The 24629-nt window shown below is 38.3% G+C and overlaps 1 protein-coding gene across 10 annotated transcripts in view; it reads right to left on the bottom strand.

The window, feature by feature from the left end:
- Positions 1 to 24629, bottom strand: part of GALNT13 (polypeptide N-acetylgalactosaminyltransferase 13) — a 369936-nt gene that overhangs the window by 83744 nt on the left and 261563 nt on the right. The window contains exon 13 of one of the 10 annotated variants that reach the window (XM_039494895.1): positions 22496 to 23457. The exons of the other annotated variants lie outside the window; for them this stretch is intronic. Within the exon in view, the coding sequence (XP_039350829.1) occupies positions 23375 to 23457 (83 nt within the window). The 3' untranslated portion in view covers positions 22496 to 23374. Of the gene's footprint in view, positions 1 to 22495; positions 23458 to 24629 lie in introns of those variants that run through there. 10 annotated transcript variants of the gene reach the window in all.

Raw genomic sequence — 24629 nt, forward strand, 5'->3', positions numbered from 1 at the left:
TTAAGAAACAGCCAGAAGTACATAGATGGTTCAGGAGAACAACTATTCAAGACAGTTTATGGTAAGGGATGATCATGGCCCATGAGATGTTTTAGGTCTGATGCAAAGGATAAGCAAACTGAAGGGTAATTTGGAAGCAGCTGCTTTAAGTAAATCTGTTCAAAACTCCTCACTCTCAGTCACAGAAGTAAAACTTCCTGCAAATCGAAGGCCTGACAACTGGGTCAGGTTAATGAAGACTAAATAAACATTTAGTGGCCAAGCGGAGAAGACAACCACCCTATTGGGGGGGGGGAGGGGGAAGAGGTCAAGGAATAGCAAAGCTGCTCCTCTTCTTGCTGAAAGGGTAATGAAAAGGGAAACAGAGAGAAGAAAGGAACAAATTACATTGGAAAAAGGAACCAAGTCAGGGCTCTTCTACACTAGAAAGCTTTGTCACTTTAATTATACTGGTACAGTTACAGCAGCAAAACACCTTTAGCGTAAACACAGTTATACTAGTGTAAAACTGCTTATACTGGTTTAGCTTATTTCACTTCAAAACCAAGAGTAAGCTATAAATCAGTAAAAGGCATCTTTATACCACTCATAGCTGCATCCACACAAGGCCTTATAATAGTATAAAACTATATGGGTATAAAAAAAAAAATCACACCACTAGCTGACATAGTTTTATACCAGTATAGCTCTTCTAGTATAGACCAAGCCTTAGAGTTAAAAAAGGAACCCAAGAAGCCATGATTATAATTACTAACTGTTAACGCCCAAAGTTGTTACTCCCTACTTTAAGCCGCAAAATAAATAAATAGATAAAATCTTGCTGAAGTTTTATTACTCTGAAATGTATATAGATACTCCATGAAAAATTTCAAGCCATTTTTTAAAAACTAAAAATATTACAGAAACACGTCAGTGCATCTCTGTGTTTACTACTAAGCTCTGTTAAATTTGAAATCGCAGCTAATCTTGCATTTAATTTTCCATGAAAATTTTTTTATCAGGAGACCACTCATAGCTTCAGAGAATGTACGATGACATCCATCATTCTTGTACAAACTACATTTTATGCCAAAATTGTACAAAGATATGCACAGAACCCCATCTTTGGGAAAAATGAAAATAAAACATACAAATTATACTGTATTTCCTATATTTGTGAAATGAAAGTTATTAAATATCATTAGATGCAAATAATGTCCACATAAAAATCCAGTGCATTATAGAGCAAGTGTGGCTCAATGCTATTGCTTCTAATCCCTCACATGCAGTACCAGGTTTTACTTAGGTGGCATCTTACCTAAGAGAGGCTAGACTGGCTTAATTTTGAAAAGTGACAAGTCATTTGGAGTGCCTCGGTTTTGGGGCAAGCAACTCCCAGGACCTTAAAGGGGCTTGATTTTCAGAGGATGTTTACTCAGCATTTTCTAAAAATCAGAAATCCTTTAAGGTTTTGCCCCAAAACAGAGGCATCCAAAGGTCACTTCTGGTCCCTGCACTGTACTTATATCAGGAAAGGATGCACACAATCTGTCACATTAGAGCACATTACTTTAATGATGTTGGATATTTTGCCAGAATCTGGGAATGGGTGACGGGGGATGGATCAGTTGATGATTATTTGTTCTGTTCATTCCCTCTGGGGCACCTGGCATTGCCCACTATCAGAAGACAGGATACTGGGACAGAAGGACCTTTGTTATGACCCATATGGCCGTTCTTACATTCTTATTTCAAACTTTGGGTGACAAATACAATATTAATGATAATCTCCTGTATGAGAAGACAGTATTAAATGTCATGTCTGAAACTTCTTTTGTTTGTAATGTAGTCTCAGTGAGGGTCATGTGAATCTTGCCTTAATGGAACGTTGAGCTTTTTCCACAAAAATCCATGTGAATCTTTGGTAATATTACACCATTTTCTACCTAACTGCACATACTATAATAAAAAGTAGTAGTTAATTAAGTGACTTAATCTTTGCAACCAGATGTATTTTAATTAGAAAATGGAAATAACCTGCATCCCAGCAGAACAGAAAACAGAATTAGGTCTGACATATTGCAGAAATGCAAAAGATGACCCTAGAACTCAAAAATAATCACCATATGTTGCATGATATATGATCTAACTCACTGGAATCATCTGCAGAGCACAATGATTTATTGCAATATATCTTTTGTGCTTCTCTGAAACTTCTTATGAGGTGGCTCAGTAAAGAATACATTTAAAGTAAATTACACACACTTCTGAAATCCAGTGACCTTTATTTCACACCTGTATCAGAAGCAGACATGTTAATTGGCAGCTCATAAACATTCCAATCAGGCAAAATACTAATGAACTTGGCTGTGGAATTCTCAGTCGTGCTTCGTTTTCACTGCGCAAAAAATACGCACAACTGACAAAAAAGAGTCCAAAACCTGTCTGAGTGGTTCTTAGCGCACACCGTGAACAAAACAATATAAATTATCATAGTTTAATTAATGTGAAATGTAGTGACTTAGGCAGATTCTAAATACATGAGAAAATATATATATGACGCTATACTATTTTAGAAACTTTTAAAATTCTTTTAATTCTAAACTACTATTACTCAAGAAAGTAAATGGAAAATGTCAGTACTTCTTTCTACAAATAAAGCATCATCATCCTTTATATTGATATAGTGTCTTCTACCACGCTTCTGAAAGCACTTTAAAACATTAAAACATTCATTAACCTTCCTAGTAGGTGTGTTGCAAGGATTAATATCATATTCCTTTTATAGGTAGGTAAACAGAGGCTCAGAGAGGTGAACTGATTTGCACACAGTAGAAACTTTGGCTCAGATCCTGCAAACACTGATGTGCTTAATTTTAATCACCTGAGTAATCTCTTTGAGGTCAATGGATTATTCATGTCACTAAAATTAAGCAGGTGTGTTAATAAGCGTCTGCAGAACCAGGACTACAAGGCTCCAATTCAGGTACATACTTAAGATACACTAAAGTTCCCTATTTAGAAGAGCACTAAAATGTGCATTTAACTTTAAATATGTGCTTAAGTACGATTACAAGATTTAAGGATGTCTCAGGTAGGCCCATGGTAATTAAGTGGCAGAATAGAAAAAGAACCCAGGAAGCCTGCTTCCCTGTCAGTCCTGTAGCCCTTACTCATGTGAGCATTGTTACTGACATGAGTCATGGTTGCAGGTCTGACACTAGATTAGGGGTGTAATGGAGGGCTGATTTCCTTAAAAAGGAATATGTTTCAAATAACATAACAGTCAAGATGGAAAAAGAGTACCAAAAAAATCTATTTGATCACTATATGCACATTTATTTTCCACTGCTGTTCACTGTAGGGTAAAACATCTTATTGCCAGTTGTGTTATTGATCCATGTGTTTAGAAAGACAATATTTTCATGTAATAAAGACATACAAAGCTATTCAATTTTGCAAGAGATTTATTGTATACTTTTTTTAACACTCGTTCAAATTAGATCCAATTTATAGCTAGGTTCTTTGGTATTTCTCTTAGGCTCATCCACAAATGACTATATTTATATACCTAAAATAGCCTTATAGTATCTAAACATCAGCATACACATACTCCCCAAAACTACAATACAGGGAAACCTGTGGCTGTAAGAAGCTTTACTTTAGCCTAAGAAAGTGACTAACTTTCAAATCAACAACATACTATACATAAACTGCAGTTATTTAAGAGAACTTTCTGTCTCTACTGCCCTCCTTTTCAGCTACTTTCTTTCTGCCTCTTCAGCCCCATCCTTTTTCTTATCTCAGCCACTGCACTGCAAACTTTCAACTACATCACCAATAGGGATTAAAAAACCTCAATAGATTTGTCTATTGGCTCAGTTATGCATCCAGGAGTCTGCAAGATTATCCAGAATTTATTCACATTTTCTACAAATCAGGAATTGGAAAAATTGCACTGGACAACTCATCAGAATAGCCACGTTGCTGAGATTTCCAGGTCTTTCAGCTTCTGTTCAAGGGGACAAAACAACAACCCAACAAACAAAGAAAACCAATACAATAGTAGCCTCTTCATGGCATTGCCCCCTTCATCGTTCTGATCTTAGCCTGGACTAAGAAGTTTAGAGATGAAAAGAAACTGAAAAATAATGGACAAAAAGTAATCTCACCAACAAAGTCTGAATCCATCCCTGTTTTCAATTAACTGGTTCACGCATCCTTAAAAGCCCTTTTTCTAATTGACTCCACAGCCTCAGAGAGAGAAGTCTGTGTCTATTTATCAGTGATCACCTCCAGAATCCTATATTCCTGTGTACAAATACCACTGCTGTTGTGATACACAGCTTGCAAGCATTCTGGGATCAATAGGGAGCAGTCTGAACAGCAGCAAGACACAAACCACAAGCTTTGTGATGAAGCAGACAGAATGACAGATGATAGGAATAAGAAGAAGTTATAAAATGCAACATTTTGCCTACCTTCCTTTGATGTCTCTCAAACTGCTTTCCAACAATTAATTAAACCTTTATGGTAGCTGTGAAATTGGTAACTATTATTGTCCCTGTTTTACAGGTGGATAAATGGAGGCACTAAAATGACTGAGCTGGGAACAAAACTGACTTCCTGTCTTCTGCTCTGCACACCAAGACTCTGATCTTACAATTTGTTCCATGTGAAGGAACACCTGCACTCCCGCAGAGCTCCAGTGAAGTAAATAGGGTTTGATGTAGTGTCATTGGTCTGCCTACCTGGAACAAGTTCCAAGATTAGAGCCTACATTTCTTCTTCCCTGCAGTTTTCCATGACATCTAAGATTTCCCCCAAGGTTTTCTCATCTCTAAATTACACCTAAAAATAAGTACACAACTTTGATAGCAAAGTATTAATGGTATGCAACTAATAGAATGCATTATTATGATAGCGAACACATTAAAACAGTCTAATCAAACAAGTGTGCTGAAGTAACTTATATGTCTGAGCATCCATGCAAAATAGGATTTTCTTTTTTCCAAATCAGGCTAATAATTTTAATTTAAAATCTCTCAATATATTCCAAATATTTATTTCATACTATTTATACATTATTCTGTTGCACACACTCCTTCCATGAATGTGTTTTTACTCTTGGTTTTTTATGCCATTCTGATTAGGGAAGTAACATACTTTTACTTATATATCCTTACGCAGGTAAAATCTGTTCTTTGTCATTTAAGAGATAAAAAGGGAGCACAACATGATGGCTTGTTAAGCGTCTGTCATCTAAAGCAATAAACATCTGTTCATAAAACATATGCATACTGCATGGTCTAACTTGTTATGTCGCTTTCAAATTTTTAAGTCCTAAGGTTATTCGATCAGATAGTAATGGTAAATCAAGTTATTTTATAGTAACATGATGGTGACTCAAGTTATCTGCATTTGGGGTATATAAAAGAAGGCTTTATACAAAAGATAGAATTATTATTTATATTACAGTATTGCTTGAGGCCCAAAAAGAGATTGGGCCACATTGTGCTAGGCTCTGTACAGACATCATAAGAGGCAATCTCTGCCTCAAAGATCTAGCATGGCAGACAAAGGACAGGAGTGGAAATTGAAGTGAACTGTCTTGTCCAAGGTCACACACAGGAGGTCAGAGGCAGACCCAGTAATAGAATGTGTGTGTTGCCCAACTCCCAGTAGACCATCCTAGCCTCTAGGACAAGCTGCCTATAGTATGAGTATTATTCATATTTTGGGGTTAAAATTTAAAGTAATAAAATGAAAGTTTCACTATCACTCTCCCCTATCAACTGACAAGCTACATGAGATCTGAGCCCTCATAGACCTTGCTATGCAGCTCATGGTAGAACACGAAACTGAAAAACAAATTCTAGAATGGTCTTGTTTCCCACATAAGCAACGATCTGGGAATCTCCTCTCTCTGATTTTACTTTACTGGAAAATGAAAGTGAGTGCTCTTTGCAAGCACCAGACTGTAGTAAATGACACACATTATAAAATAAGATTTTGAACTGTCTTGCTTCATGTATATTTATTATTTATTGTGCCACTTCTTCACTTTTTGATGTACAAATATCATGTTTGTCTTGTAAAACATTTTAAAATAAAATGATAAATGAAACAGGAGCACCTACAAGAAAGAAAAGTTTTAAGCTCTGTTTTTCAATTGATTGTGGGTCACCAACACAGATTGCATAAAATTAGGAAGATATGGACAAGGGTAGGATCGTGAGAGTAAGCAGGAGGTAAAACAAGCTAAACTTTTACACCCTAAGTTTAAACAAACATGCCTGTGAATTAAATCTGTTGAGAATTAAAGTAAAGCAACAGTGAGGGAGTTGCTGGGTTAGATAGCTGGGTACACAAGTACCAGAGAAAGTGGATGTAAGCCAAAGTGAGGAGGGAGAATATTTCATGTTCCAACAATACTCAAAATATGGCATCAGTCAGTTTGGGGATGCAATGCCATGTCTGGGTCTTCCTGAACAAGCATGCAAGTAAGGCAGTTTTAACCATACCCCCACCAGCCAAAATAAACGTCCTGCTTTATATCTGAATAATAGAAACTTGCCTGTTCTTTTAGTTTCATCACGTTTGTCCCATTTTAACTGATCTTTACAAAATCTGCTCAGAGCTCATGAGCTTCTTGCAAATTTCATCCCTGTTAAAATGGCCACCAACTCTTAGTACTTCTAAATTTACTGAAGCTGGGTATCCCTAGTTAAAATGCCTACCACTTCCTCACATTCTCTCTGAAGCTAGAAATGAATTTTCCTCAAATAAAAATGGCTGCCCTCTTCCAGTGGGTAGAACAATGAGCTCAAGATGGCTTGAAATCCTGCGTTACTGTTTATTCACCCCCTTCAGCCGCCCTGAAACCAGTGGCATGTGAGGAGGGGGGGGGGTCAAGAAAGAAAGGAAGGAGAAGAGACAAGAAAGGGAAAAGACAGCAGAGGGCCCAGGAAGGAGAGGGAAGAAAGGGACAGGGGAGGGAGGAAGGAAAAGATAACAGTTCGGTTTGACCCAAACCAAGTATTTAATTTTGACAAATAGAGAGGAACTGGTTGAGAATTTCAAAGTGGAAGACAGCTTAGGAGAAAGTGATCATGAAATGGTAGAGTTTGCGATTCTGAGGAATGGTAGCAGGCAAAACAGCACAATAAAGATAGTGGATTTCAAAAAGGCAGATTTTAGCAAACTCAGGGAGTGTGTAGGTAAGTTCCCACAGGAAGCAAGTTGAAGGAGAAAACACAGTTCAAGAGAGTTGGCAGTTTTTCAAAGAGACATTATTAATGGCACAAGAGCAAATTATCCCACTGCGTAGGAATGATAGGAAATATGGCAAGAGACCACCCTGGCTTAATGAGATCTTCAAATGATCTGAAGTTCAAAAAAAAGAGTCCTACAAAAGTAGAATCTAGGTAAAATTACAAAGGACGAATATCAACAAATAACACAAGTATGTAGGGACAAATTAGAAAGTCCAAGGCACAAAACAAGATTAAACTAGCTAAAGACATAAAGGGTAACAAAAAACATTCTACGAATACATTAGAAGCAAGAGGAAGACCAAGGACGGGGTAGGTCCGTTACTCAGTGAGCGGAGAAAAACAGTAACAGAAAATGTGGAAATGGCAGAAGTGCTAAATGACTGTTTCAGTTTTCACTAACAAGGTTAGTAGTGATTGAACATCTAACACAGTGAACACAGTGAAAATGAGGTAAGGTCAGAGACTAAAATAGGGAAAGAGCACGTTAAAAATGACTTAGACAAGTTAGATGTCTTTAAGTCACCAGGGCCGGATGAAAAGATATCTGAACCATTAGTGATCATCTCTGAAAAGTCATGGAAGACGGGAGAGATTCCAGAGGACAGGAAAGGGGCAAATATAATGCAAATCTATAAAAAGGGAAATAAGGACAACCCAGGGAATTACAGACTAGTCAGCTTAACTTTGGTACCTGGAAAGATAATGGAGCAAATAATTAAGCAATCAATTTGCAAACACCTTGAAGATAATAAGGTGATAAGCAACAGCATGGATTTCTCAAGAACAAATTGTGTCAAACCAACCTAATAGATTTCTTGACAGAATAACAAGGCTTGTGGATGGGGCAGAAGTGGTAGATGTGGTCTTTCTTGACTTTAGTATGGCTTTTGATACGGTCTTGCATGACCTTCTCATAAACAAACTAGGGAAATATTAACTAGATGGAGCTACTATAAGGTGAGTGCTTAACTGGTTGGAAAACCGTTCCCAGAGCGTAGTTATCAGTGGTTCACAGTCAAGCCGGAAGGACATATAAGTGGGGTCCCACAAGGATCAGTTCTGGGTCCGGTTCTGTTCGATATCTTCATCAGTGATTTAGATAATGGCATAGAGAGTATGCTTATACAGCTTGCGGGTGATACCAAGCTGGTGGAGTTGCAAGTACTTTGAAGGATAGGATTAAAATTCAAAATGATCTGCATAAACTGGAGAAATGGTCTGAAGTAAATAGGCTGAAATTCAATAAGGACAAATGCAAAGTACTCCACTTAGCAATGAACAATCAGTTGCACACATACAATATAGGAAATGACTGCCTAAGAAGGAATACTGCAGAAAGGGATCTGGAGGTCATAGTGGATCACAGGCTAAATATGAGCCGAAAGTGTGACACTGTCACAAAAACAGCAAACATCGTTCTGGGATGTATTAGCAGGAGTGTTGTAAACAAAACATGACACAATTCTTCTGCTCTGCTTTGCGCTGATTAGGCCTCAACTGGAGTATGGTGTCCATTTCTGGGTGCCACATGTCAGGAAAAATGTGGACAAATTGAAGAAAGTCCAGAGAAGAGCAACAAAAAATAACCAAAAGTCTAGAAAATATGACCTAAGGAAAGACTGAAAAAAATTGTTTGTTTAGTTATTTACCCAGTTCTAGTAGGGAGGCTCTATTACCTCTGTATCCAGTTCAGAATTCTAGAGTTCAAGAAGGGTATTAATAAATTGGAGAGGGTTCACAGAAGAGCCACAAGAATGATTAAAGGATTGGAAAACATGCCTCACAGTAACAGACTCCAGGAGCTCAATCTATTTAGCATTACAAAGAGTAGGTTAAGTTTAACAGAGAAAACCATAAGTACCTACATAAGGAACAAAAAAAAAATTGATAAGAGGCTCTCCATTCTAACAGGACAAAGGATATCAAGATCCAGTGGCTGTAAACTGAAGTTAGACAAATTGAAACTGGAAATCTGATGCAAGTTTTTTAACAGTGAGGGTAATTAACAATTGGGACAATTTACTAAGGGTTGTGGTCACTGGCAATTTTTAAATAAAGATTGGATGTTGTTCTAAAAGATATACTCTAATTCAAAAGGAATTAATTCAGGGAAGTCCTATGGACTTTGTTATACAAAAAGTCAGACTAGATGATCATAATGGTCCCTTCTAGCATTATATCTCTGAATCTTTGTTTGGAATCAAGAAACGTACAGTACATAATCATGTACTGTACTGAGGGTATTTAAACCTGCATGTTGCTCTGTAAGACCACGTTTTAAATCAGTAGCTTGTGGATGCAATATTACACACTGATTATTTCAAAATGATGAATTGCAAACATACCAGTCTCATTACTGCCTATATGATTGAAATTTAAGTCAAGACAGCTATTGTTAAAATCAGAGTTTAATAAAGACAACCTATTCTGAAAGCAAGAAAATGCATGTAAAATGCAATTTACAAGGTATACTGAAGCAATGTGTCAAATTTATAGCCACCAATAAGCTTTGAGCAGTGTGAACATACAAAACCCTTCCAGGCATTCCAGAATGAGACATCAATCTGAGCTGCTTCTCCTTGTTTACGCAAAAGGAGAGAGGCTCAGATAGCATAACGGATCAGCAAAAGGAGAATTTAATGCTGTTCAAATCTGTTCAAACAAGTTTTTGGGACCTAGAATTTACATCAGAATGTTTTCTTAACTCTGGTAATTCAATTTCCACTGTTAATATGTGTGAAACTGATTTGTTTAAACTGGATGAGCTTCAAATTTAAATCCTGTGCCGAAACATTTAGTCTAAATTTTATTTTCTCAGCTAATTGTTACATGAACAGCAAATTATTTACAAAGACAGTTTATGTATGTGAACTAAATGTTAGCACATGTATGAAATATCAACATTTGCTTTCCAAACTGCAGGCAAATTTTTAAATGTAAAAGCTGTTGCCTGGCAGACTGACAGGTCTTAAGAGAATAAAACTCACTATTGCCTGGCACAGTGCAATATTCTCACTCACCTTTCCAAAGAACAACACTCCCCTGAAACTCCAGTAGGGGACTTACTGAAAATAAAGATTGCTACTAGTCAAGACAAATCACTACATTATATGTCGTGGTTTTGTGCTATAAACAACTGAGATAACCAAACTGATTTTACATGTAGCTTATGCCAGTTACTCCATTTCTCACTCTGTGAAGATGGATGACCTTCTGAGCATTGTTTCATGCATGATGCAGCAAACAAGAATAGTTTTCATGATGCACTTCATTCTTATATTAGAAATTAAGCTTCAATGTTACTACATAATTCTCTTTGTATGCATGTCACTGTCTTATATAGTGTATTAACAGGCACACTGTTCAGGAGAAGAGCAATCACCAGCTACAGTATCTGGGAGAAGCATGTTCTAGTGATGTGAGCATAATTCTAATTCTGAGCCTGACCAACTCCTTCTATGACCTTGGGTAACTCACTTTGACATTACCTAGGGCACGAGTGGCAGAAACTCCCTAAAACCAGTGCCCAACCCATGGCCCCGCCCCACACCGCCCCTTTCCCCCAAGACTCCGCTCCCACACTGCCTCTTCCCGCTGAGATCTCTCCACCCGTCACTTACCCTTACAGTCCATAAAAAGTGCGATGGCTTTTCTCACTCAATTTCTCACTCATACCCTTCTTACTGCCAAAGAACGGGTGCTTAGCCAGGTGATAGTCCATTTGATTATGTGGACACCTGGCTGAGGTGTTGGCTAGCCTCTTGCCTCTCAGGAACTGATTTGTGCCTGCTTTTCTAAACTTGGAGCATATCATACAGTAGAATCTTATAACTTTACATACAATGATGCCACACATTTTATCATGACAATAATGATCAGCAGATGATGAGTTTTCAAATGATACTTCACAAGGCATACTTTGTACAAAGTTTATCATAGTCTTGTAGAAAGCCTGAACATAGAGATACAGACTGTCACACTCACCCAACATCTCTGGCTCAGTTTCCTTTTGTTTAAAAGATAAGTAACACTCAACTACCTCAAACGGGTCTTGTAAAGAATAGTTAATCTTTATAAAAAGTGTTCTGGAGATGAAAAGGCACTATATAAATGCTATTCTTTTTCTTAATTTCAGGTAATTCAGTCACATAAGTGAATTTAAAGCTTAACTGAACAAAGAACTAGAAAATATGCTGTAGGGAGCAATTCTAGAAATGAGATGATAAGATGACCTAACCATTTCCAACCCTAAATCATTAAACCTTTTCCATCCACAGTTTCTGTGATTCTATTATATCTGCTTGACATGTCATTACTGTATTTTTCTTCCTTTCTTTACCATATTAGACAAAAATGAATTAAAGTGTTTTTGCTGTAGGGTACACCTTATTTCTGTAGTTATTAACCTTCCAGCAAAGGATCTGATATTCATATTTGTCAATATAATTTATATTCTTTTCCACTTAGAATATATCAGAGTGTCAACAACAAATGAAAGTCTTAATGGAACAGCATGCACCTTTATTCCAACTAGAGCCGGGGGAAGAATATGTAATAAATATTTTATTCAAAGAATTTCACCTTTTTTTCCTTCTTCATGTACGGATCGTGATTTTTCTCAAATTTGATTTTCAGAATTAGTCACTATGTGTGCAGTTTGTCAAGCAGACAACACTATATATTTAATGATAGTATTATATGAGTACATCTCAAAGTGTCTCATTTTCAGTGTGGCACACGGGGAATTAGTTGTGTGACTTCTACGAAAATGAACAGAAACCAAATAGCCTTGAGCAAGCTGAAAATGTGATTAGACTGTTCTTTTAATGTTATTGCTTTCATTCAATTTCTATTTTTGTCAACCAATACAAAGCTGTAGACTAAAGAGCTGAACTTGCGAATGCTAAACTTCAACTGAACTATACATATATGCATGGACTGTTACAAGAGTGAGGGTTTGAAGGACAGAGCCTTACAAGAACCAAGAATATTAACAAAGTGTAATTGGCACAGGAGCAATAACAGGTCCCAGTGAATAACAGATTAATTATAGTTCAGTTTTTTCCTCCTCTTTTACAGGTGCCCAAAAGAAGGGCTGCAAGAGTAGTCTTTGGGAGATGCACTATACACTTGGAGTCAAAAAGCATCCTGTTAATTTAGGCCCCAATTAGTAGTAACTGAATCAATGCATTTAAATTTTGTCTTTAGTAAAAGTAACTCCTAACAGCATGACAACTGTATTACCATTCTGGATTTGATCTTGCTTTCATTATATATCCAAAATTCTCACTACAGTCAAAGGGAGATTTAGTTATGCAAGAATGAGCCCTTTTGGTGGCTAGGATGTGGAATAAGTAGTGCTGAATTCTGTCTCACATTCTCCATCCCCAACACGACTACTTTTAATAGAATCATAGGACTGAAAGGGACCTTGAGAGGTCATCTAGTCCGGTCTTCTGCACTCATGGCAGGACTAAGTATTATCTAGACCATCCCTGACAGGTGTTTGTCTAACCTGCTCTTAATCTCCAATGATGGAGATTCCACAACCTTCTGAGGCAATTTATTCCAGTGGTTAGAAAGCTTTTCCTAATGTTCAATCTAAACTGCTCTTGCAGTAGTTTAAGCCCATTGCTTCTTGTCCCATCCTTAGAGGTTAAGGAGAACAATTTTTCTTCCTCTTCCGCGTAGCAACCTTTTATGTACTTGAAAGCTGTTATCATGTCCCCTCTCAGTCTTTTCTTCTCCAGACTAAACAAATCCAATTTTTCAATCTTTTCCCATAGGTCATGTTTCCTAGACCTTTAATTACTTTTGTTGTTCTTCTCTGGATTTTCTCGAATTTGTCCACATCTTTCCTGAAATGTGGCACTAGAATTGGATACAATATTCCAGTGGAGGCCTAATCAGTGCAGAGTAGAGTGGAAGAATTACTTCTCGTGTCTTGCTTACTACACTCTGGCTAATACAATCAAACCTCGCAATAAAGCGCCCCGCCATAACGCGAAATCGCATATAAAGGTTGGCTCCCCTTTAAGGCATAATACAGTACGGTACTGTACCAATGGTCCCCAACACCATGGCAGGGGAGAGAAGCTGCAGCCCTGCACCTGCAGTGGACAGAGAACTCCAAGGCTTCCGGCGCCAGTGCTCTCTGTCCCCAACAGGCACGGGGCTGCAGCTTCTCTCTGGCTTCTCCTGGGCTGCGGGCGCCAGTGCTCTCTGTCCCCAGCAGGTGCGGGGCCATGGCTTCTCTCCCGCTTCAAGAGGAGCCGCGGCTCCCCACCTGCTGGGGACAGAGAACTCTGGGGCTGCGGGTGCCGGTGCTCTCTGTCCCCGGCAGGCGCAGGGCTGTGGCTTCTCTCTGGCTTCACGAGGAGCCGCAGCTCCCCACCTGCTGGGAACAGAGAACTCTGGGGCTGCGGGCGCCGGTGCTCTCTGTCCCCAGCAGGTGCGGGGCCGCGGCTCCTCTTGAAGTGGGAGAGAAGCCACGGCCCCGCACCTGCCGCAGACAGAGAGCACCGGCACCCACAGCCCCGGAGTTCTCTGTCCCCGGCAGGCCGGGGGCTGCGGCTCCTCTCCCCTGCTAGGCACTAGGGGCACTAGGCGGCGCATATCAATGCACCACGTGGGGATCACTGACAAACTCCGCTATACCACGACCCCGCATTTAGCGCGATGGAAGTTTTTGGACTCCAAACATCGCGTTATAGCAGGGTTTCACTGTACATCCCAAAATGTTTGGTTTTTTTGCAACGGTGTTACACTGTCAACTCATATTTAGCTTGTTATCCACTGTGACTCCCAGATCCCTTTCTGCAGTACTCCTTCATAAGCAGGAATTTTCTATTTTGTATGATTGCAACTGACTGTTCCTTCCTAAGAGGAAAACTTTGCATTTGTCCTTATTGAATTTCATCCTATTTATTTCAGGCCATTTCTTCAGTTTGTCCAGAACATTTTGAGTTTTAATCCTATCCTCCAAAGCACTTGCAACCCCTCCCATCTACATATCATCCACAAACTTTGTAAGTACTCTCTATGACATTATCTAAATCTTTTATGAAGATATGAAACAGAACTTATTTCTTACTATGAAGCCCAAATCAGCAACAGCATGATGAAGCAGTAAAACCTAAGAATGCTTTGTGCATGTGGAGTAGCCACCCCTAAGTGATGCAGCTGTTCTTAAATCTGAATCAGTATGTTAATGTCCTGCTACAGAGGTACACAAGATTAGCCCTACATATCTCATTATAGGCTCAGGCCCTAATGCCATAGGTTAAAAGGGTTTACTTTGGAGTTATGTCACTGCATAACTTCTGAAGTCTTTAAACATTAAAATTCGAAATGGTTGAAGAAAGACTGAAAATGTTTATCAAGGTTTCTTGTTCACTAAACTAATACAGTCATTATCAACCTAATTATGTAATTACATTTGAAAAAAAAGCATTGCACATCATCTGCTGAGTTAATCTTGGTAAAACACAAACTCTGATCTTGCAATCCCAAATAAAAACTCTAAAATTAAATTTATGTAAAGTGCTCTAAAAACACAGTAACTTTGCATTAATCTTAGATTTAACAGGCTAGGTACTATGTGTTAATTGTATACTAACTAATTATTAAGATGATAAAGTGTCTTAGCTATGCAGCAAGGGCATACAGTGACTGAGCTGTTACACTCAGTCACTGAGTGTATTATATTATGCGCCTGATTTTTCTCAATTGCCTCTGTGCAAATGTGTACATAAAAATGTGCCCGATTTGTGCACCCAAATATGCAATTGCCTGCATATATTAGGTATCTGCACACAAATAGTCATTGGAGGCATAACTGTCCATTTTTAGGGTCACAAAGGGTGAGTGGAGCGAGTCATGATGAGAGTGACTGGTTGAGAAGGTAAATGGTGATGACTTACAGATGGTGAGAGAGATGATTGGGGGAGAGACAGACAGACATCTCACAGTGGAAAAAGACACACAGCACAAAAAGACACTCCTGGACTTTAATGATGATCTTATCAGCCTGCTCCAAAGCTAGACCAGCTGCCCTTTCCCAAATCTTTTCAGTTTGGATAATCTATTGAGTGGGACTGTTGATTAATTGCAGGTACCTCACATGATTAACTCAAAAAAATTTAATCGCGATTAATCGCAGTTTTAAATCACACTGTTAAACAATAGAATACCAATTGAAATTTATTAAATATTTTTGATATTTTTCTACATTTTCAAATATATTGATTTCAATTACAACACAGAGTACAAGGTGTACAGGGCTCATCTGATATTATTTTACTACAAATATTTGCACTGTGAAATGATAAACAAAAGAAATAGTATGAGGTGAATGAAAAATACAAGTACTGTAGTGCAATCTCTTTCTACATTTGGAAGCTGCACTTTCATGATATTTTTTTTTGTTACATAACTGCACTCAAAACCAACATAAAACTTTAGAGCCTACAAATCCACTCAGTCCTACTTCTTGTTCAGCCAATCGCTCAGACAAACAAGTTTGTTTACATGTTCAGAAGACAATGCTGCCCGCTTCTTGTTTACAATGTCACCTGAAAGTGAGAACAGGTGTTCGGATGGCACTGTTGTAGCCGGTGTTGCAAGGTATTTACATGCCAGATATACTAAACATTCGTATTCCCCTTCATGCTTTGCCTACTGTTCCGGAGGACATGCTTCCATGCTGATGACGCTTGTTTAAAAAAATGCATTAAATTTGTGACTGAACTCCTTGGGGGAGAATTGTATGTCTCCTTCTCTGTGTTTCACTCACATTCTGCCATATATTTCATGTTACAGCAGTCTCGGATGATGACCCAGCATGTTGTTCATTTTAAGAACACTTTCACTGCAGAATTGACAAAATGCAGAGAAGGTACCAATGTGAGATTTCTAAAGATAGCTAGAGCACTCGACCCAAGGTTTAAGAATCAGAAGTGCCCTGCAAAATCTGAGTGGGGTGAAGTATGCAGCATGCTTTCAGAAGTCTTAAAAGAGCAACAGTCTGATGCAGAAGCTACAGAACCTGAATCACCAAAAAAGAAAATCAACCTTCTGCTGGTGGCATCTGACTCTGATGATGGAAATGGGCATGTGTTGGTCTGCACTGCTTTGGATCGTTAATGACCAGAACCTACCATCAGCATGGACACATCCTCTGGAATGGTGGTTGAAGCATGAAGTGACATGTGAATCTTTAGCACATCTTTTACATAAATATCTTGCAACACTGGCTACAACAGTCCCATGCGAATGTCTGTTCTCACTTTCAGGTGACATTGTAAACAAAAGCGGGCAGCATTGTCTTCTGAACATGTAAACAAACTTGTTTGTCTGAGCAACTGGCTGAACAAGAAGTAGGACTGAGTGGACTTGTAGGTGCCGAAGTTTGACGTTTTATTTTTGAATGCAGGTATTCTATTATTGTTTAACAGCATGATTAATCGTGCAATTAATTTTTTAATTGTTTGACAGCCCTACTATTGAGTCATAATAATCAGAATAATAATAAGAATATGGCTACAAAAACATATAGTTACAACCTACTTAAAATACATGAAATGATTAACATTTTTTATTAACTGAGCTCAAAAAAAACCTGGTATGGGAATGGGAGAAAAGGGAGCTAGTGAAAAAATGGAACAGGAAGAGCATTGCTTATATATTTTGTCACATGCCCTGTATATACTCATAGCTACTTACCTTCCAACAAGATACATTTCTTTGCATCCCTTTTGACTGTTCAGTGACTAGACTATTCAAACTTGCATGGAATTTTACTAATATTATGTATCGGATTTACAATAACTATTGAATAAATATCAGAAATGTTATTACACCTCAGTAAATGTGACCTATTTCCTTCATCATCCAATGTCAGGCTGGCAGGATGCCAAAAATAGATACACTTGGCATGGAAAGGTTAGGTCACTAATCTTCTGAGGCAGATAATTTTGTTTAAAAAATAAATCAATCTAATCTACTTATTTAGATTTCACATAAAATGTGTATATTCTTTCACATTAAGAACTATAGGTCTGGCCTGACATGAGTAATTAACACATGAAGAGAGGCCTCCTTTTTTGGAGGAAAGAATTAGGGAAGTAAACAGATCATTAGGCTGAAATAAATAGGTCAGCAGGCTAAAAAGATAGAATGTCTGAGCCAGCTAAAAGAAAAGGGAGAACACCCAGGGAACTATTTATTAAAAATGGACAAGATACTTAGGAATGTAAAGAGGAGGTCAAGCATGGACAATGCATGAACTGAGCATGCTGCACAGGGATTAGTTCCTGCGAAGAGACCAAGCCAATCAAAAAATATGTGATGTAATACATAGTAAATACAAGAGAGAGTTGCATATGAAGGGAGAGCACCCATATGCTGTATTCACACTAGGGGATTTCAACTCTCTAAGCTGGTTTCTAACAGATATAGTCACAGTGATACAAAAACTGCCTGTAGACCAGACCTAGACTTGAGACCAAATTAAGCCAGGTATGCACAGGCCTGCATTGGGGCAGTTTAGAACCAGCCATCCACAAGGGGGACATGGGGAGGGATTGTACCGCAGGATATGCAATCCCTGTCTGAGCTGCTGGTGACTATGGTAAATGTGCACATACCATCCCTTTGGATGCTCCAGTGTCTTCCCAATCACCACACACCTCTCCAAACATGTTTGTTGCTGTTTCCATCACTTCATACTTCAGATATTCTAGTCTTCAGAGTGAGAGACAAAGTGACAATCCTGGAATCTTCTTATATCGATAATATTTATTTGGCTTTTTTTTCTCCCTTGCTATTTATTTTTTGCTTGGTTGCTTAAGTTGGAAGCTTTTTATAGCAGGAAGCCCAACTTACTTTTAAAAATAAATAAATAAATAAATAATTTTAAAATATATATTTTTTTAAACTTACTTTTGTTTGTCCAATGCCTAGCGCTATGGAGTCCTAACTGGGGCTGCTGGATTTATTGACTATTTATAGTCAATATGTTACTCGACCTAGAGACTACTTGTTCCTCTGAAACATTTTGCCATTTACCAAAACTATAACAAAAGAGTGCATTCTCGGGCTTTATTGTTTATGACCTCAGTGTAGAAAAAGTACAGCAGATAATGAAAACACTATCTTTTAAAAATATGAATGTTATTGTATTATGGTAGCATACAAGAGCTTACTCTATCTGACATGTCACTAAACCAGAATTACATATGCACTGTCTACAAAAGCTTCCAGCTGATCCACGATGGCTTCACAAAGAGTGCTGCTTCTAGGGATGTGTAGCTTCCTGGAAGTATTTGTTCAATTAAAAAGAAAATGATACATGTTGCTGAGATGACCTTTTAGAAAATTCCTCCAGTTCAGACACAAGATTTTATCATACAAAGTTGTCTCACAACTGCAGTTAATTAACAATACTGATCTTTACATTTGAGTGGCTGTTCAAATTATAAACCATACCTATTCACTGAAAATGATCGGCCATACAAACTGAATTTTATGCATTTAGTGCAGGATCATAATTTCACATATAAAACTATATAAGTGAATACTTTAAATATATTTATTGCACTCTGCAACAAACAGAATCCCACTTTCTAAAAGAGGGTGGAGGGATAGCTCAGTGGTTTGAGCATTGGACCCCTAAACCCAGAGTTGTGAGTTCAATCCTTGAGGGGGCCATTTAGGGAACTGGTTTTAAAAAAAACCTGTCTGGGAATTTGCCCTGCTTTGTGCAGGGGGTTAGACTAGACGATCTCCTGAGGTTCCTTCTAACTCTGATATTCTATGACACAAAAACATCCTATCTACCTTTAGGAGTATAAGGCACTGAGGGTGGGATTGCAGAAAGCAGCAATAGACATCACACTCACTCATGGGGTGGCTCAGACAGATCAGAGGGTAATACATTCTGCTGGATCTCTAACTGCTGCTTCAAACCGTGTGAAGTGCCTATCCATGAAGGTAATGTAAGTGCAGGGAGGTATATACCTACCTAATCCTATGTGTCTTAGACTCTGACTGCATTACATGGAAAACTTGGCCTACATTGTAAGCCACAATGAATTCACAATCGGAATTTTCTTTAAATCTTTTAAAGCTGTGCTGATTTCAAAACTCTGGTTCCTACAGACCCTACATCACATACTAGGTGAGGAGAGCTATTTTATCTATAAATTGAGCTAATAAGTTGCTGTTATCAGTGGAGTCATACTTCTCTGGTACACGGCTTCAAGACAGCAATTCATAACTCGATTTTGCCTCGAGGCATAATATTTGGTGTATTCCATGCCTATATCAAGGGATATATTTAACACCTTACCAGTATGAATAACCATCAGTACCTCTCTCTCTTAGGACATAATATAAGTATTCAAATGAATCAGTTCCCAAAGGACAGCAGGGTAGATAAGCATGTGCCCAATAGACAATTGCTTCGGAGGACTAATTACTAAAATGTAACTCTCTTTGTTCTGTAACACTATTATCTAGAAACCTATATTATACAGACTAATAAACTATGAGACATCTGTATTGGATATAAGCATAAAAAATAATTTTAATAATATTGGTAACAATTTTCTGACATCCAGAAATGACCTATAAAAGAATAAGCTATAGTTACTTAATATTTCATCTACCCGTTTCTTATAAAGAAGGCCATCCTATAATAGGTAACTTTATTTTCTATTTTCTGCATGAACTTGATTACTTTTTTGTTCCATTTTCAGCCTTCACCCTGACGAAATATGATGATTCCATTGTCTGCTACTAAAGGGGAACAGTGCCAAGTTGGAGAAACAATCCCTTAGCAATATCTGGATTAATGAGTTTAACAGAGGATTTTCTTCAACTAGAAGAACTTCTAATACAGGCCCTAACAACTCACTGAGTGTTCCCTCAAAGTTAAGGGCTTCACGGTGAGATCTTGACTCCCAGAATATTTCATTCTGAAGCATACGAAAGACTCCCAGGCTGGCAGGACAGTCTTTCTGGAAACAAACCACAGGCTTTTTTCTTGCTATATAGTTTATGGCTGTATCCTCAAGCATGATTTGCATCCAGCAATTGCAATCCTACCTTACTATACCTTACCAGTCAGGGACTACAACTGGAGGAAATATTCTCCATGGACTTTTTTCCTGTGACATTTGCCAGGTTTGGGGTTTGTAAAAAGGCAGCAAAATAAATAAATAAGTAAATAAATAAAATGCTTGGAATAAAAGTCATGGGTAGAAATTTTGATCAGGAGTAGAGCTGGGCGAAAACGTGTGCGTGTTTTGTTCTGACTTTTTTAAATGAAACATTTTTTATTTGAAAGGCCTTCTCATATTGAATTTTACTGCAATGTTCTTTTTAAAAAGTTAAAAATCCTGAAAAAATGTCATTTGGGTCAAAATGTTGTTTGATCCAAAATTGTTAACTTTTTCATATCACTGAAAGTTTTTAAAAAGTTTAATTGGTACTAGAAATTTGGTTTTTGCACAACTCTAATTAGCAGTATTAACGTTTTAGATCAATGAATAATCAAGGTAGTAATCTCTATGCCCACATTAACATTATCTGTACTTATCCCTGGCACCACTCTCCCGCCTTGAAGTTTTGCACTACTCCACTGATCAAATTTGTGAGCTTTGCTTTCTTTGCTATGAAAAGTGTGCAGTCTCTCAAAATTTTGTAAAAAATACAATTTTGGGGTGGGAGTGGAGGAGGCGAGTACAAAATTGTATTAAGTGGAGAGGCAAAACAACACCACATCACTAAAATGTTTGTGAAAGAGTATTAGCTAACTTGGACTGGTTCTCATCATGACATACTCACTATTATAGCTATATCTTTCTATTGCCCAATGACTACTGGGATTCATTGGATCCTACAGAAATTATTAAATTCGTGCCAATGCAGGAATCCCAAACCATTTAAGCCTGACAAAAAAGGCTTAAATGTATTCAGCTAGTCATAAATTTCCTTCATTTGTTTTGGAAAACTACCTGTTTATGGTGTTGTACATTTACTTATCCTACCTGAACTTAAAAAGACCACATCTATTTAACTACTGAAATGTCTGAAAAAAGATGGGGCAGATGGGATGAACTGATGAAGAAAAATAATAGATATGCCTTTTAAAAACCACAGTATCTATATTTGCTGCAGATCAATCTTGTTGCCTCAGCTCTGTTAAGTTCCCTTTTCTTTTATGGCTGAAGTCAATGCAGAGATTCCTTTTATATCTGCCATTCTTATGTAAGAAAATTACCCTTATTTGCAATAATTCTGCTTGTGTTTTTACTTTGTTAACCATATTCATTATAATTTTATTAATCATCATTTAAATGGACTTTTAAAAAGGCTATAAACTAGTGAAAATTCATTCAAAAATTAGTTTTGTCATGTGGTATTTTTTCTTTGTTATTGTTGAAAATGTGTTTGAATACAGACCTTTCCCTACAAAACCCATCTCTTCCTTCACTTGAATCCTGCAGCGATCTCCTAGTTTTGATATCACAATGTTGAAGTCTGTGACTGGTTACACCAACGTAAATCAGGAGTACTTCTGCTGAGCTCGGGACTTACACCAGTATAACAGAGCAGAATCAGGCCCAGTAATTTTTAGAAATGGTTATCAACAATACAAGTTTTCTGCAGGACCAACACATGTATCTTTGGCCATTCAAAAAACACGAGTAAAATAAAATCTGAGACCTATGAAAGGTGACTAGATCAGTTTCAAAGCATTCCTCAATATGTAAGTACTATAAAGTTTTTTTAATCCAAAATAGTTCAGAGTTTTATTCCTCAGTCCTCCATAGATGTTGGAGCTAGGGGTGCTGAGAATGCTGTCGTACCCCCTGGCTTGAAGTGGTTTCCATTATATTCAGGGTTTACAGTTTGGTTCAATGGCTCTCAGCACCCCCACTATACAAATTGTTCCAGCACCCTGCAGTACTCATGCAGCCAAAATCCAACAAATTTCAGAGTTCCTGTGTATCTTAAGACTGCACAATTAGGTACTTTAATATTGTATTCACACTTCTACTTTGATTTCTGTATTTAAAGTATATGAAAGGCCATGTTCAATTTGAAAACTAATAACATTGCATGTGGGGGGAGGAGAGGACAAGGAGGGGGTGGTGATTTTAAGAGTGAGTGGCATTTTTTTTCATACAATTTTAAAAGAAAGTAATTTAATGATTATAAATGCTTACATAGGAACATAGGTTTGTAATTAAACATTGCCTCTAAATAAGCCTGAAAGCTAGGTTTGTATTTTCAATATCCATTTACTTAGCCTTAAGCATTTGCTTTGTTTCGGGAGTAATTAATAAATCTAACCTCTACTCTCTGCTTTAGAAAACTGCAGCTCTTATAAATTTACTGTAATTAAAAACTTAATCAAAATGTAAAACCCTGCAAAAGCAATCACAATTTAACACTGAATTATACAATGTGTAAAGCTACCAACTCATCCTAATTTTCCTAGCACAGAAGTAGTAATATAAATTGAATCTTTAAGTGATAAAAAGCTTTATAGAACAATATTGTTATCCAAAGTTTATCCAAATTGTCAAGCACATAAATAATCATTTGTAAACAATATTGACCTAAGAGTTAATATCCTGGGCCAAATTTTAATTTTGAGGCAGGGACATATTTGCACAAAGCAGATGCCATGAAGGAAAATCCACTGAGCTCAAAGCAGATTTTGCAGATGCCTTTTGCAATGTTTATTGTCTCAGACAGACGTTTGTAACACTGCTAGCTCATTTGGGGTGGGGACAGTCTGACAGCAAGATCAGGGATGCTTGCCGTTATGGAGAGATGCAAGATGGAGAGGTAGATGGAGGAGCTTATTTCATCCTCTAGAAGAGGACAGATGAATGATAACCAAGAAGAAGCTGGATCCTCATGCTTCATTTTTCAAGATATGGACAACTCCTGGTACATCTACTGTGTAGGAATCGTCAGTGTCACTTGCTTGGAGGGGAGCTGAAAAGGTGAGCCCCAAGGAGCTGTCCCTGTGTGACTGCACATAACATTTCCTCTGCACACTTAGTTATGGGGGTGGCTTTCACGATAGTCATCTGCATGTGTTAGCACAATCCTCCAGTTCCTCTGTGGACACTATGCAGCACCTTCTGCTCAAAGTAATTTGCATGAATGGAAATGCAATGCCCTGAAATCAATGGCAAAACTCAATTACTATAATGGAAGCCCTGACCAGAAGGGGCAAAAGAGCCATAATTTGGACCTTTAGTTTTATCACAGGTACTTGTACTTAATCTCAGACAAATTCTGTACTCTGAACACTCTCCAGCAGGCAACAGGGTTTAAGATAGTTCTATACTTTAAAGAGGGTTGGTTAGAAAAATCAAAGATGACAAAACAGGTGACTGAAAAAGGAAAAAAAGATGACAGGCAGGAAGCAAAAAATGGGCTTCTCCCCACCCCACCAGTTGGGGCAAGGCAGATAGAGGGGCACCCCCCACGCACACACACTAGGTGTGGCAAGGCTGATAGCAGGGTGCGCACACACAGTGTGAGGCAAGGCTGAGAGTGGTGTGCATGCGCACACACATACATAGTGTGAGGCAAGACAGAGCGGTGCACTCCACACATTGGCCTGTGGAGGTTAGAGCTATATTAATGTTCCCACAGATTTCCCGCTCTGGTGCGGACTTTAAGGGAATCCCATGGGCCAATAAAACAAAGCGAGTTCCAAGTAGTTGAGTTCCACTGGAGCTCACAGTTTCCTTTATTTGGCATACAGCAAACCGACAGGGAGTTGATAAGACTCAAGAGTAGGGGGTGGCTAGGTGCATACCACAAATCCAAACTTAGACAGACAGCCTCTTCTTTTATGTACATTTACACATTACATTGCATTTGCTATCCATTACACCACACATTTTTGGATTGGTTTCCCTGTACAGCATGCTCTGTCCACCTACTGTTCACCTGGAACCTGATCTTTACTCTTGTCTACAGTCCCTAGCATCAGTCTGTTGCTGCTTATCTTAGCTAGCGCACACATCCTGACTCCAGCATACTGTTTCTCAAGCTCCTATTTAAACTTAACCTTCCATTCACCTTCCCACTTATGCCCAATAAGAAATGAGGCAAGTTACTTATGTCAAGCCAGGCCTACTGGGACTAGGCCCGGGTTAGGAAACTCTGGGGCTCAAGGGCCTTGATTCTGGGATTACCCAGGCCCCATAGTCCATTTTGTGAAGGGGGTAATAGCTCCCCCTCACACCATGAAATGATGTTGGACACCCCACACAGTTTTCCCTCCTTTTAGCCCCTCCTGGAGAGTTTACTGCAGAAAAGGGCAATCCAGCCCCTGGG

The sequence above is a fragment of the Mauremys reevesii genome, linkage group 11 (genome assembly GCF_016161935.1).
Source record: "Mauremys reevesii isolate NIE-2019 linkage group 11, ASM1616193v1, whole genome shotgun sequence".
NCBI classification, from domain to species: Eukaryota; Metazoa; Chordata; order Testudines; family Geoemydidae; genus Mauremys; species Mauremys reevesii.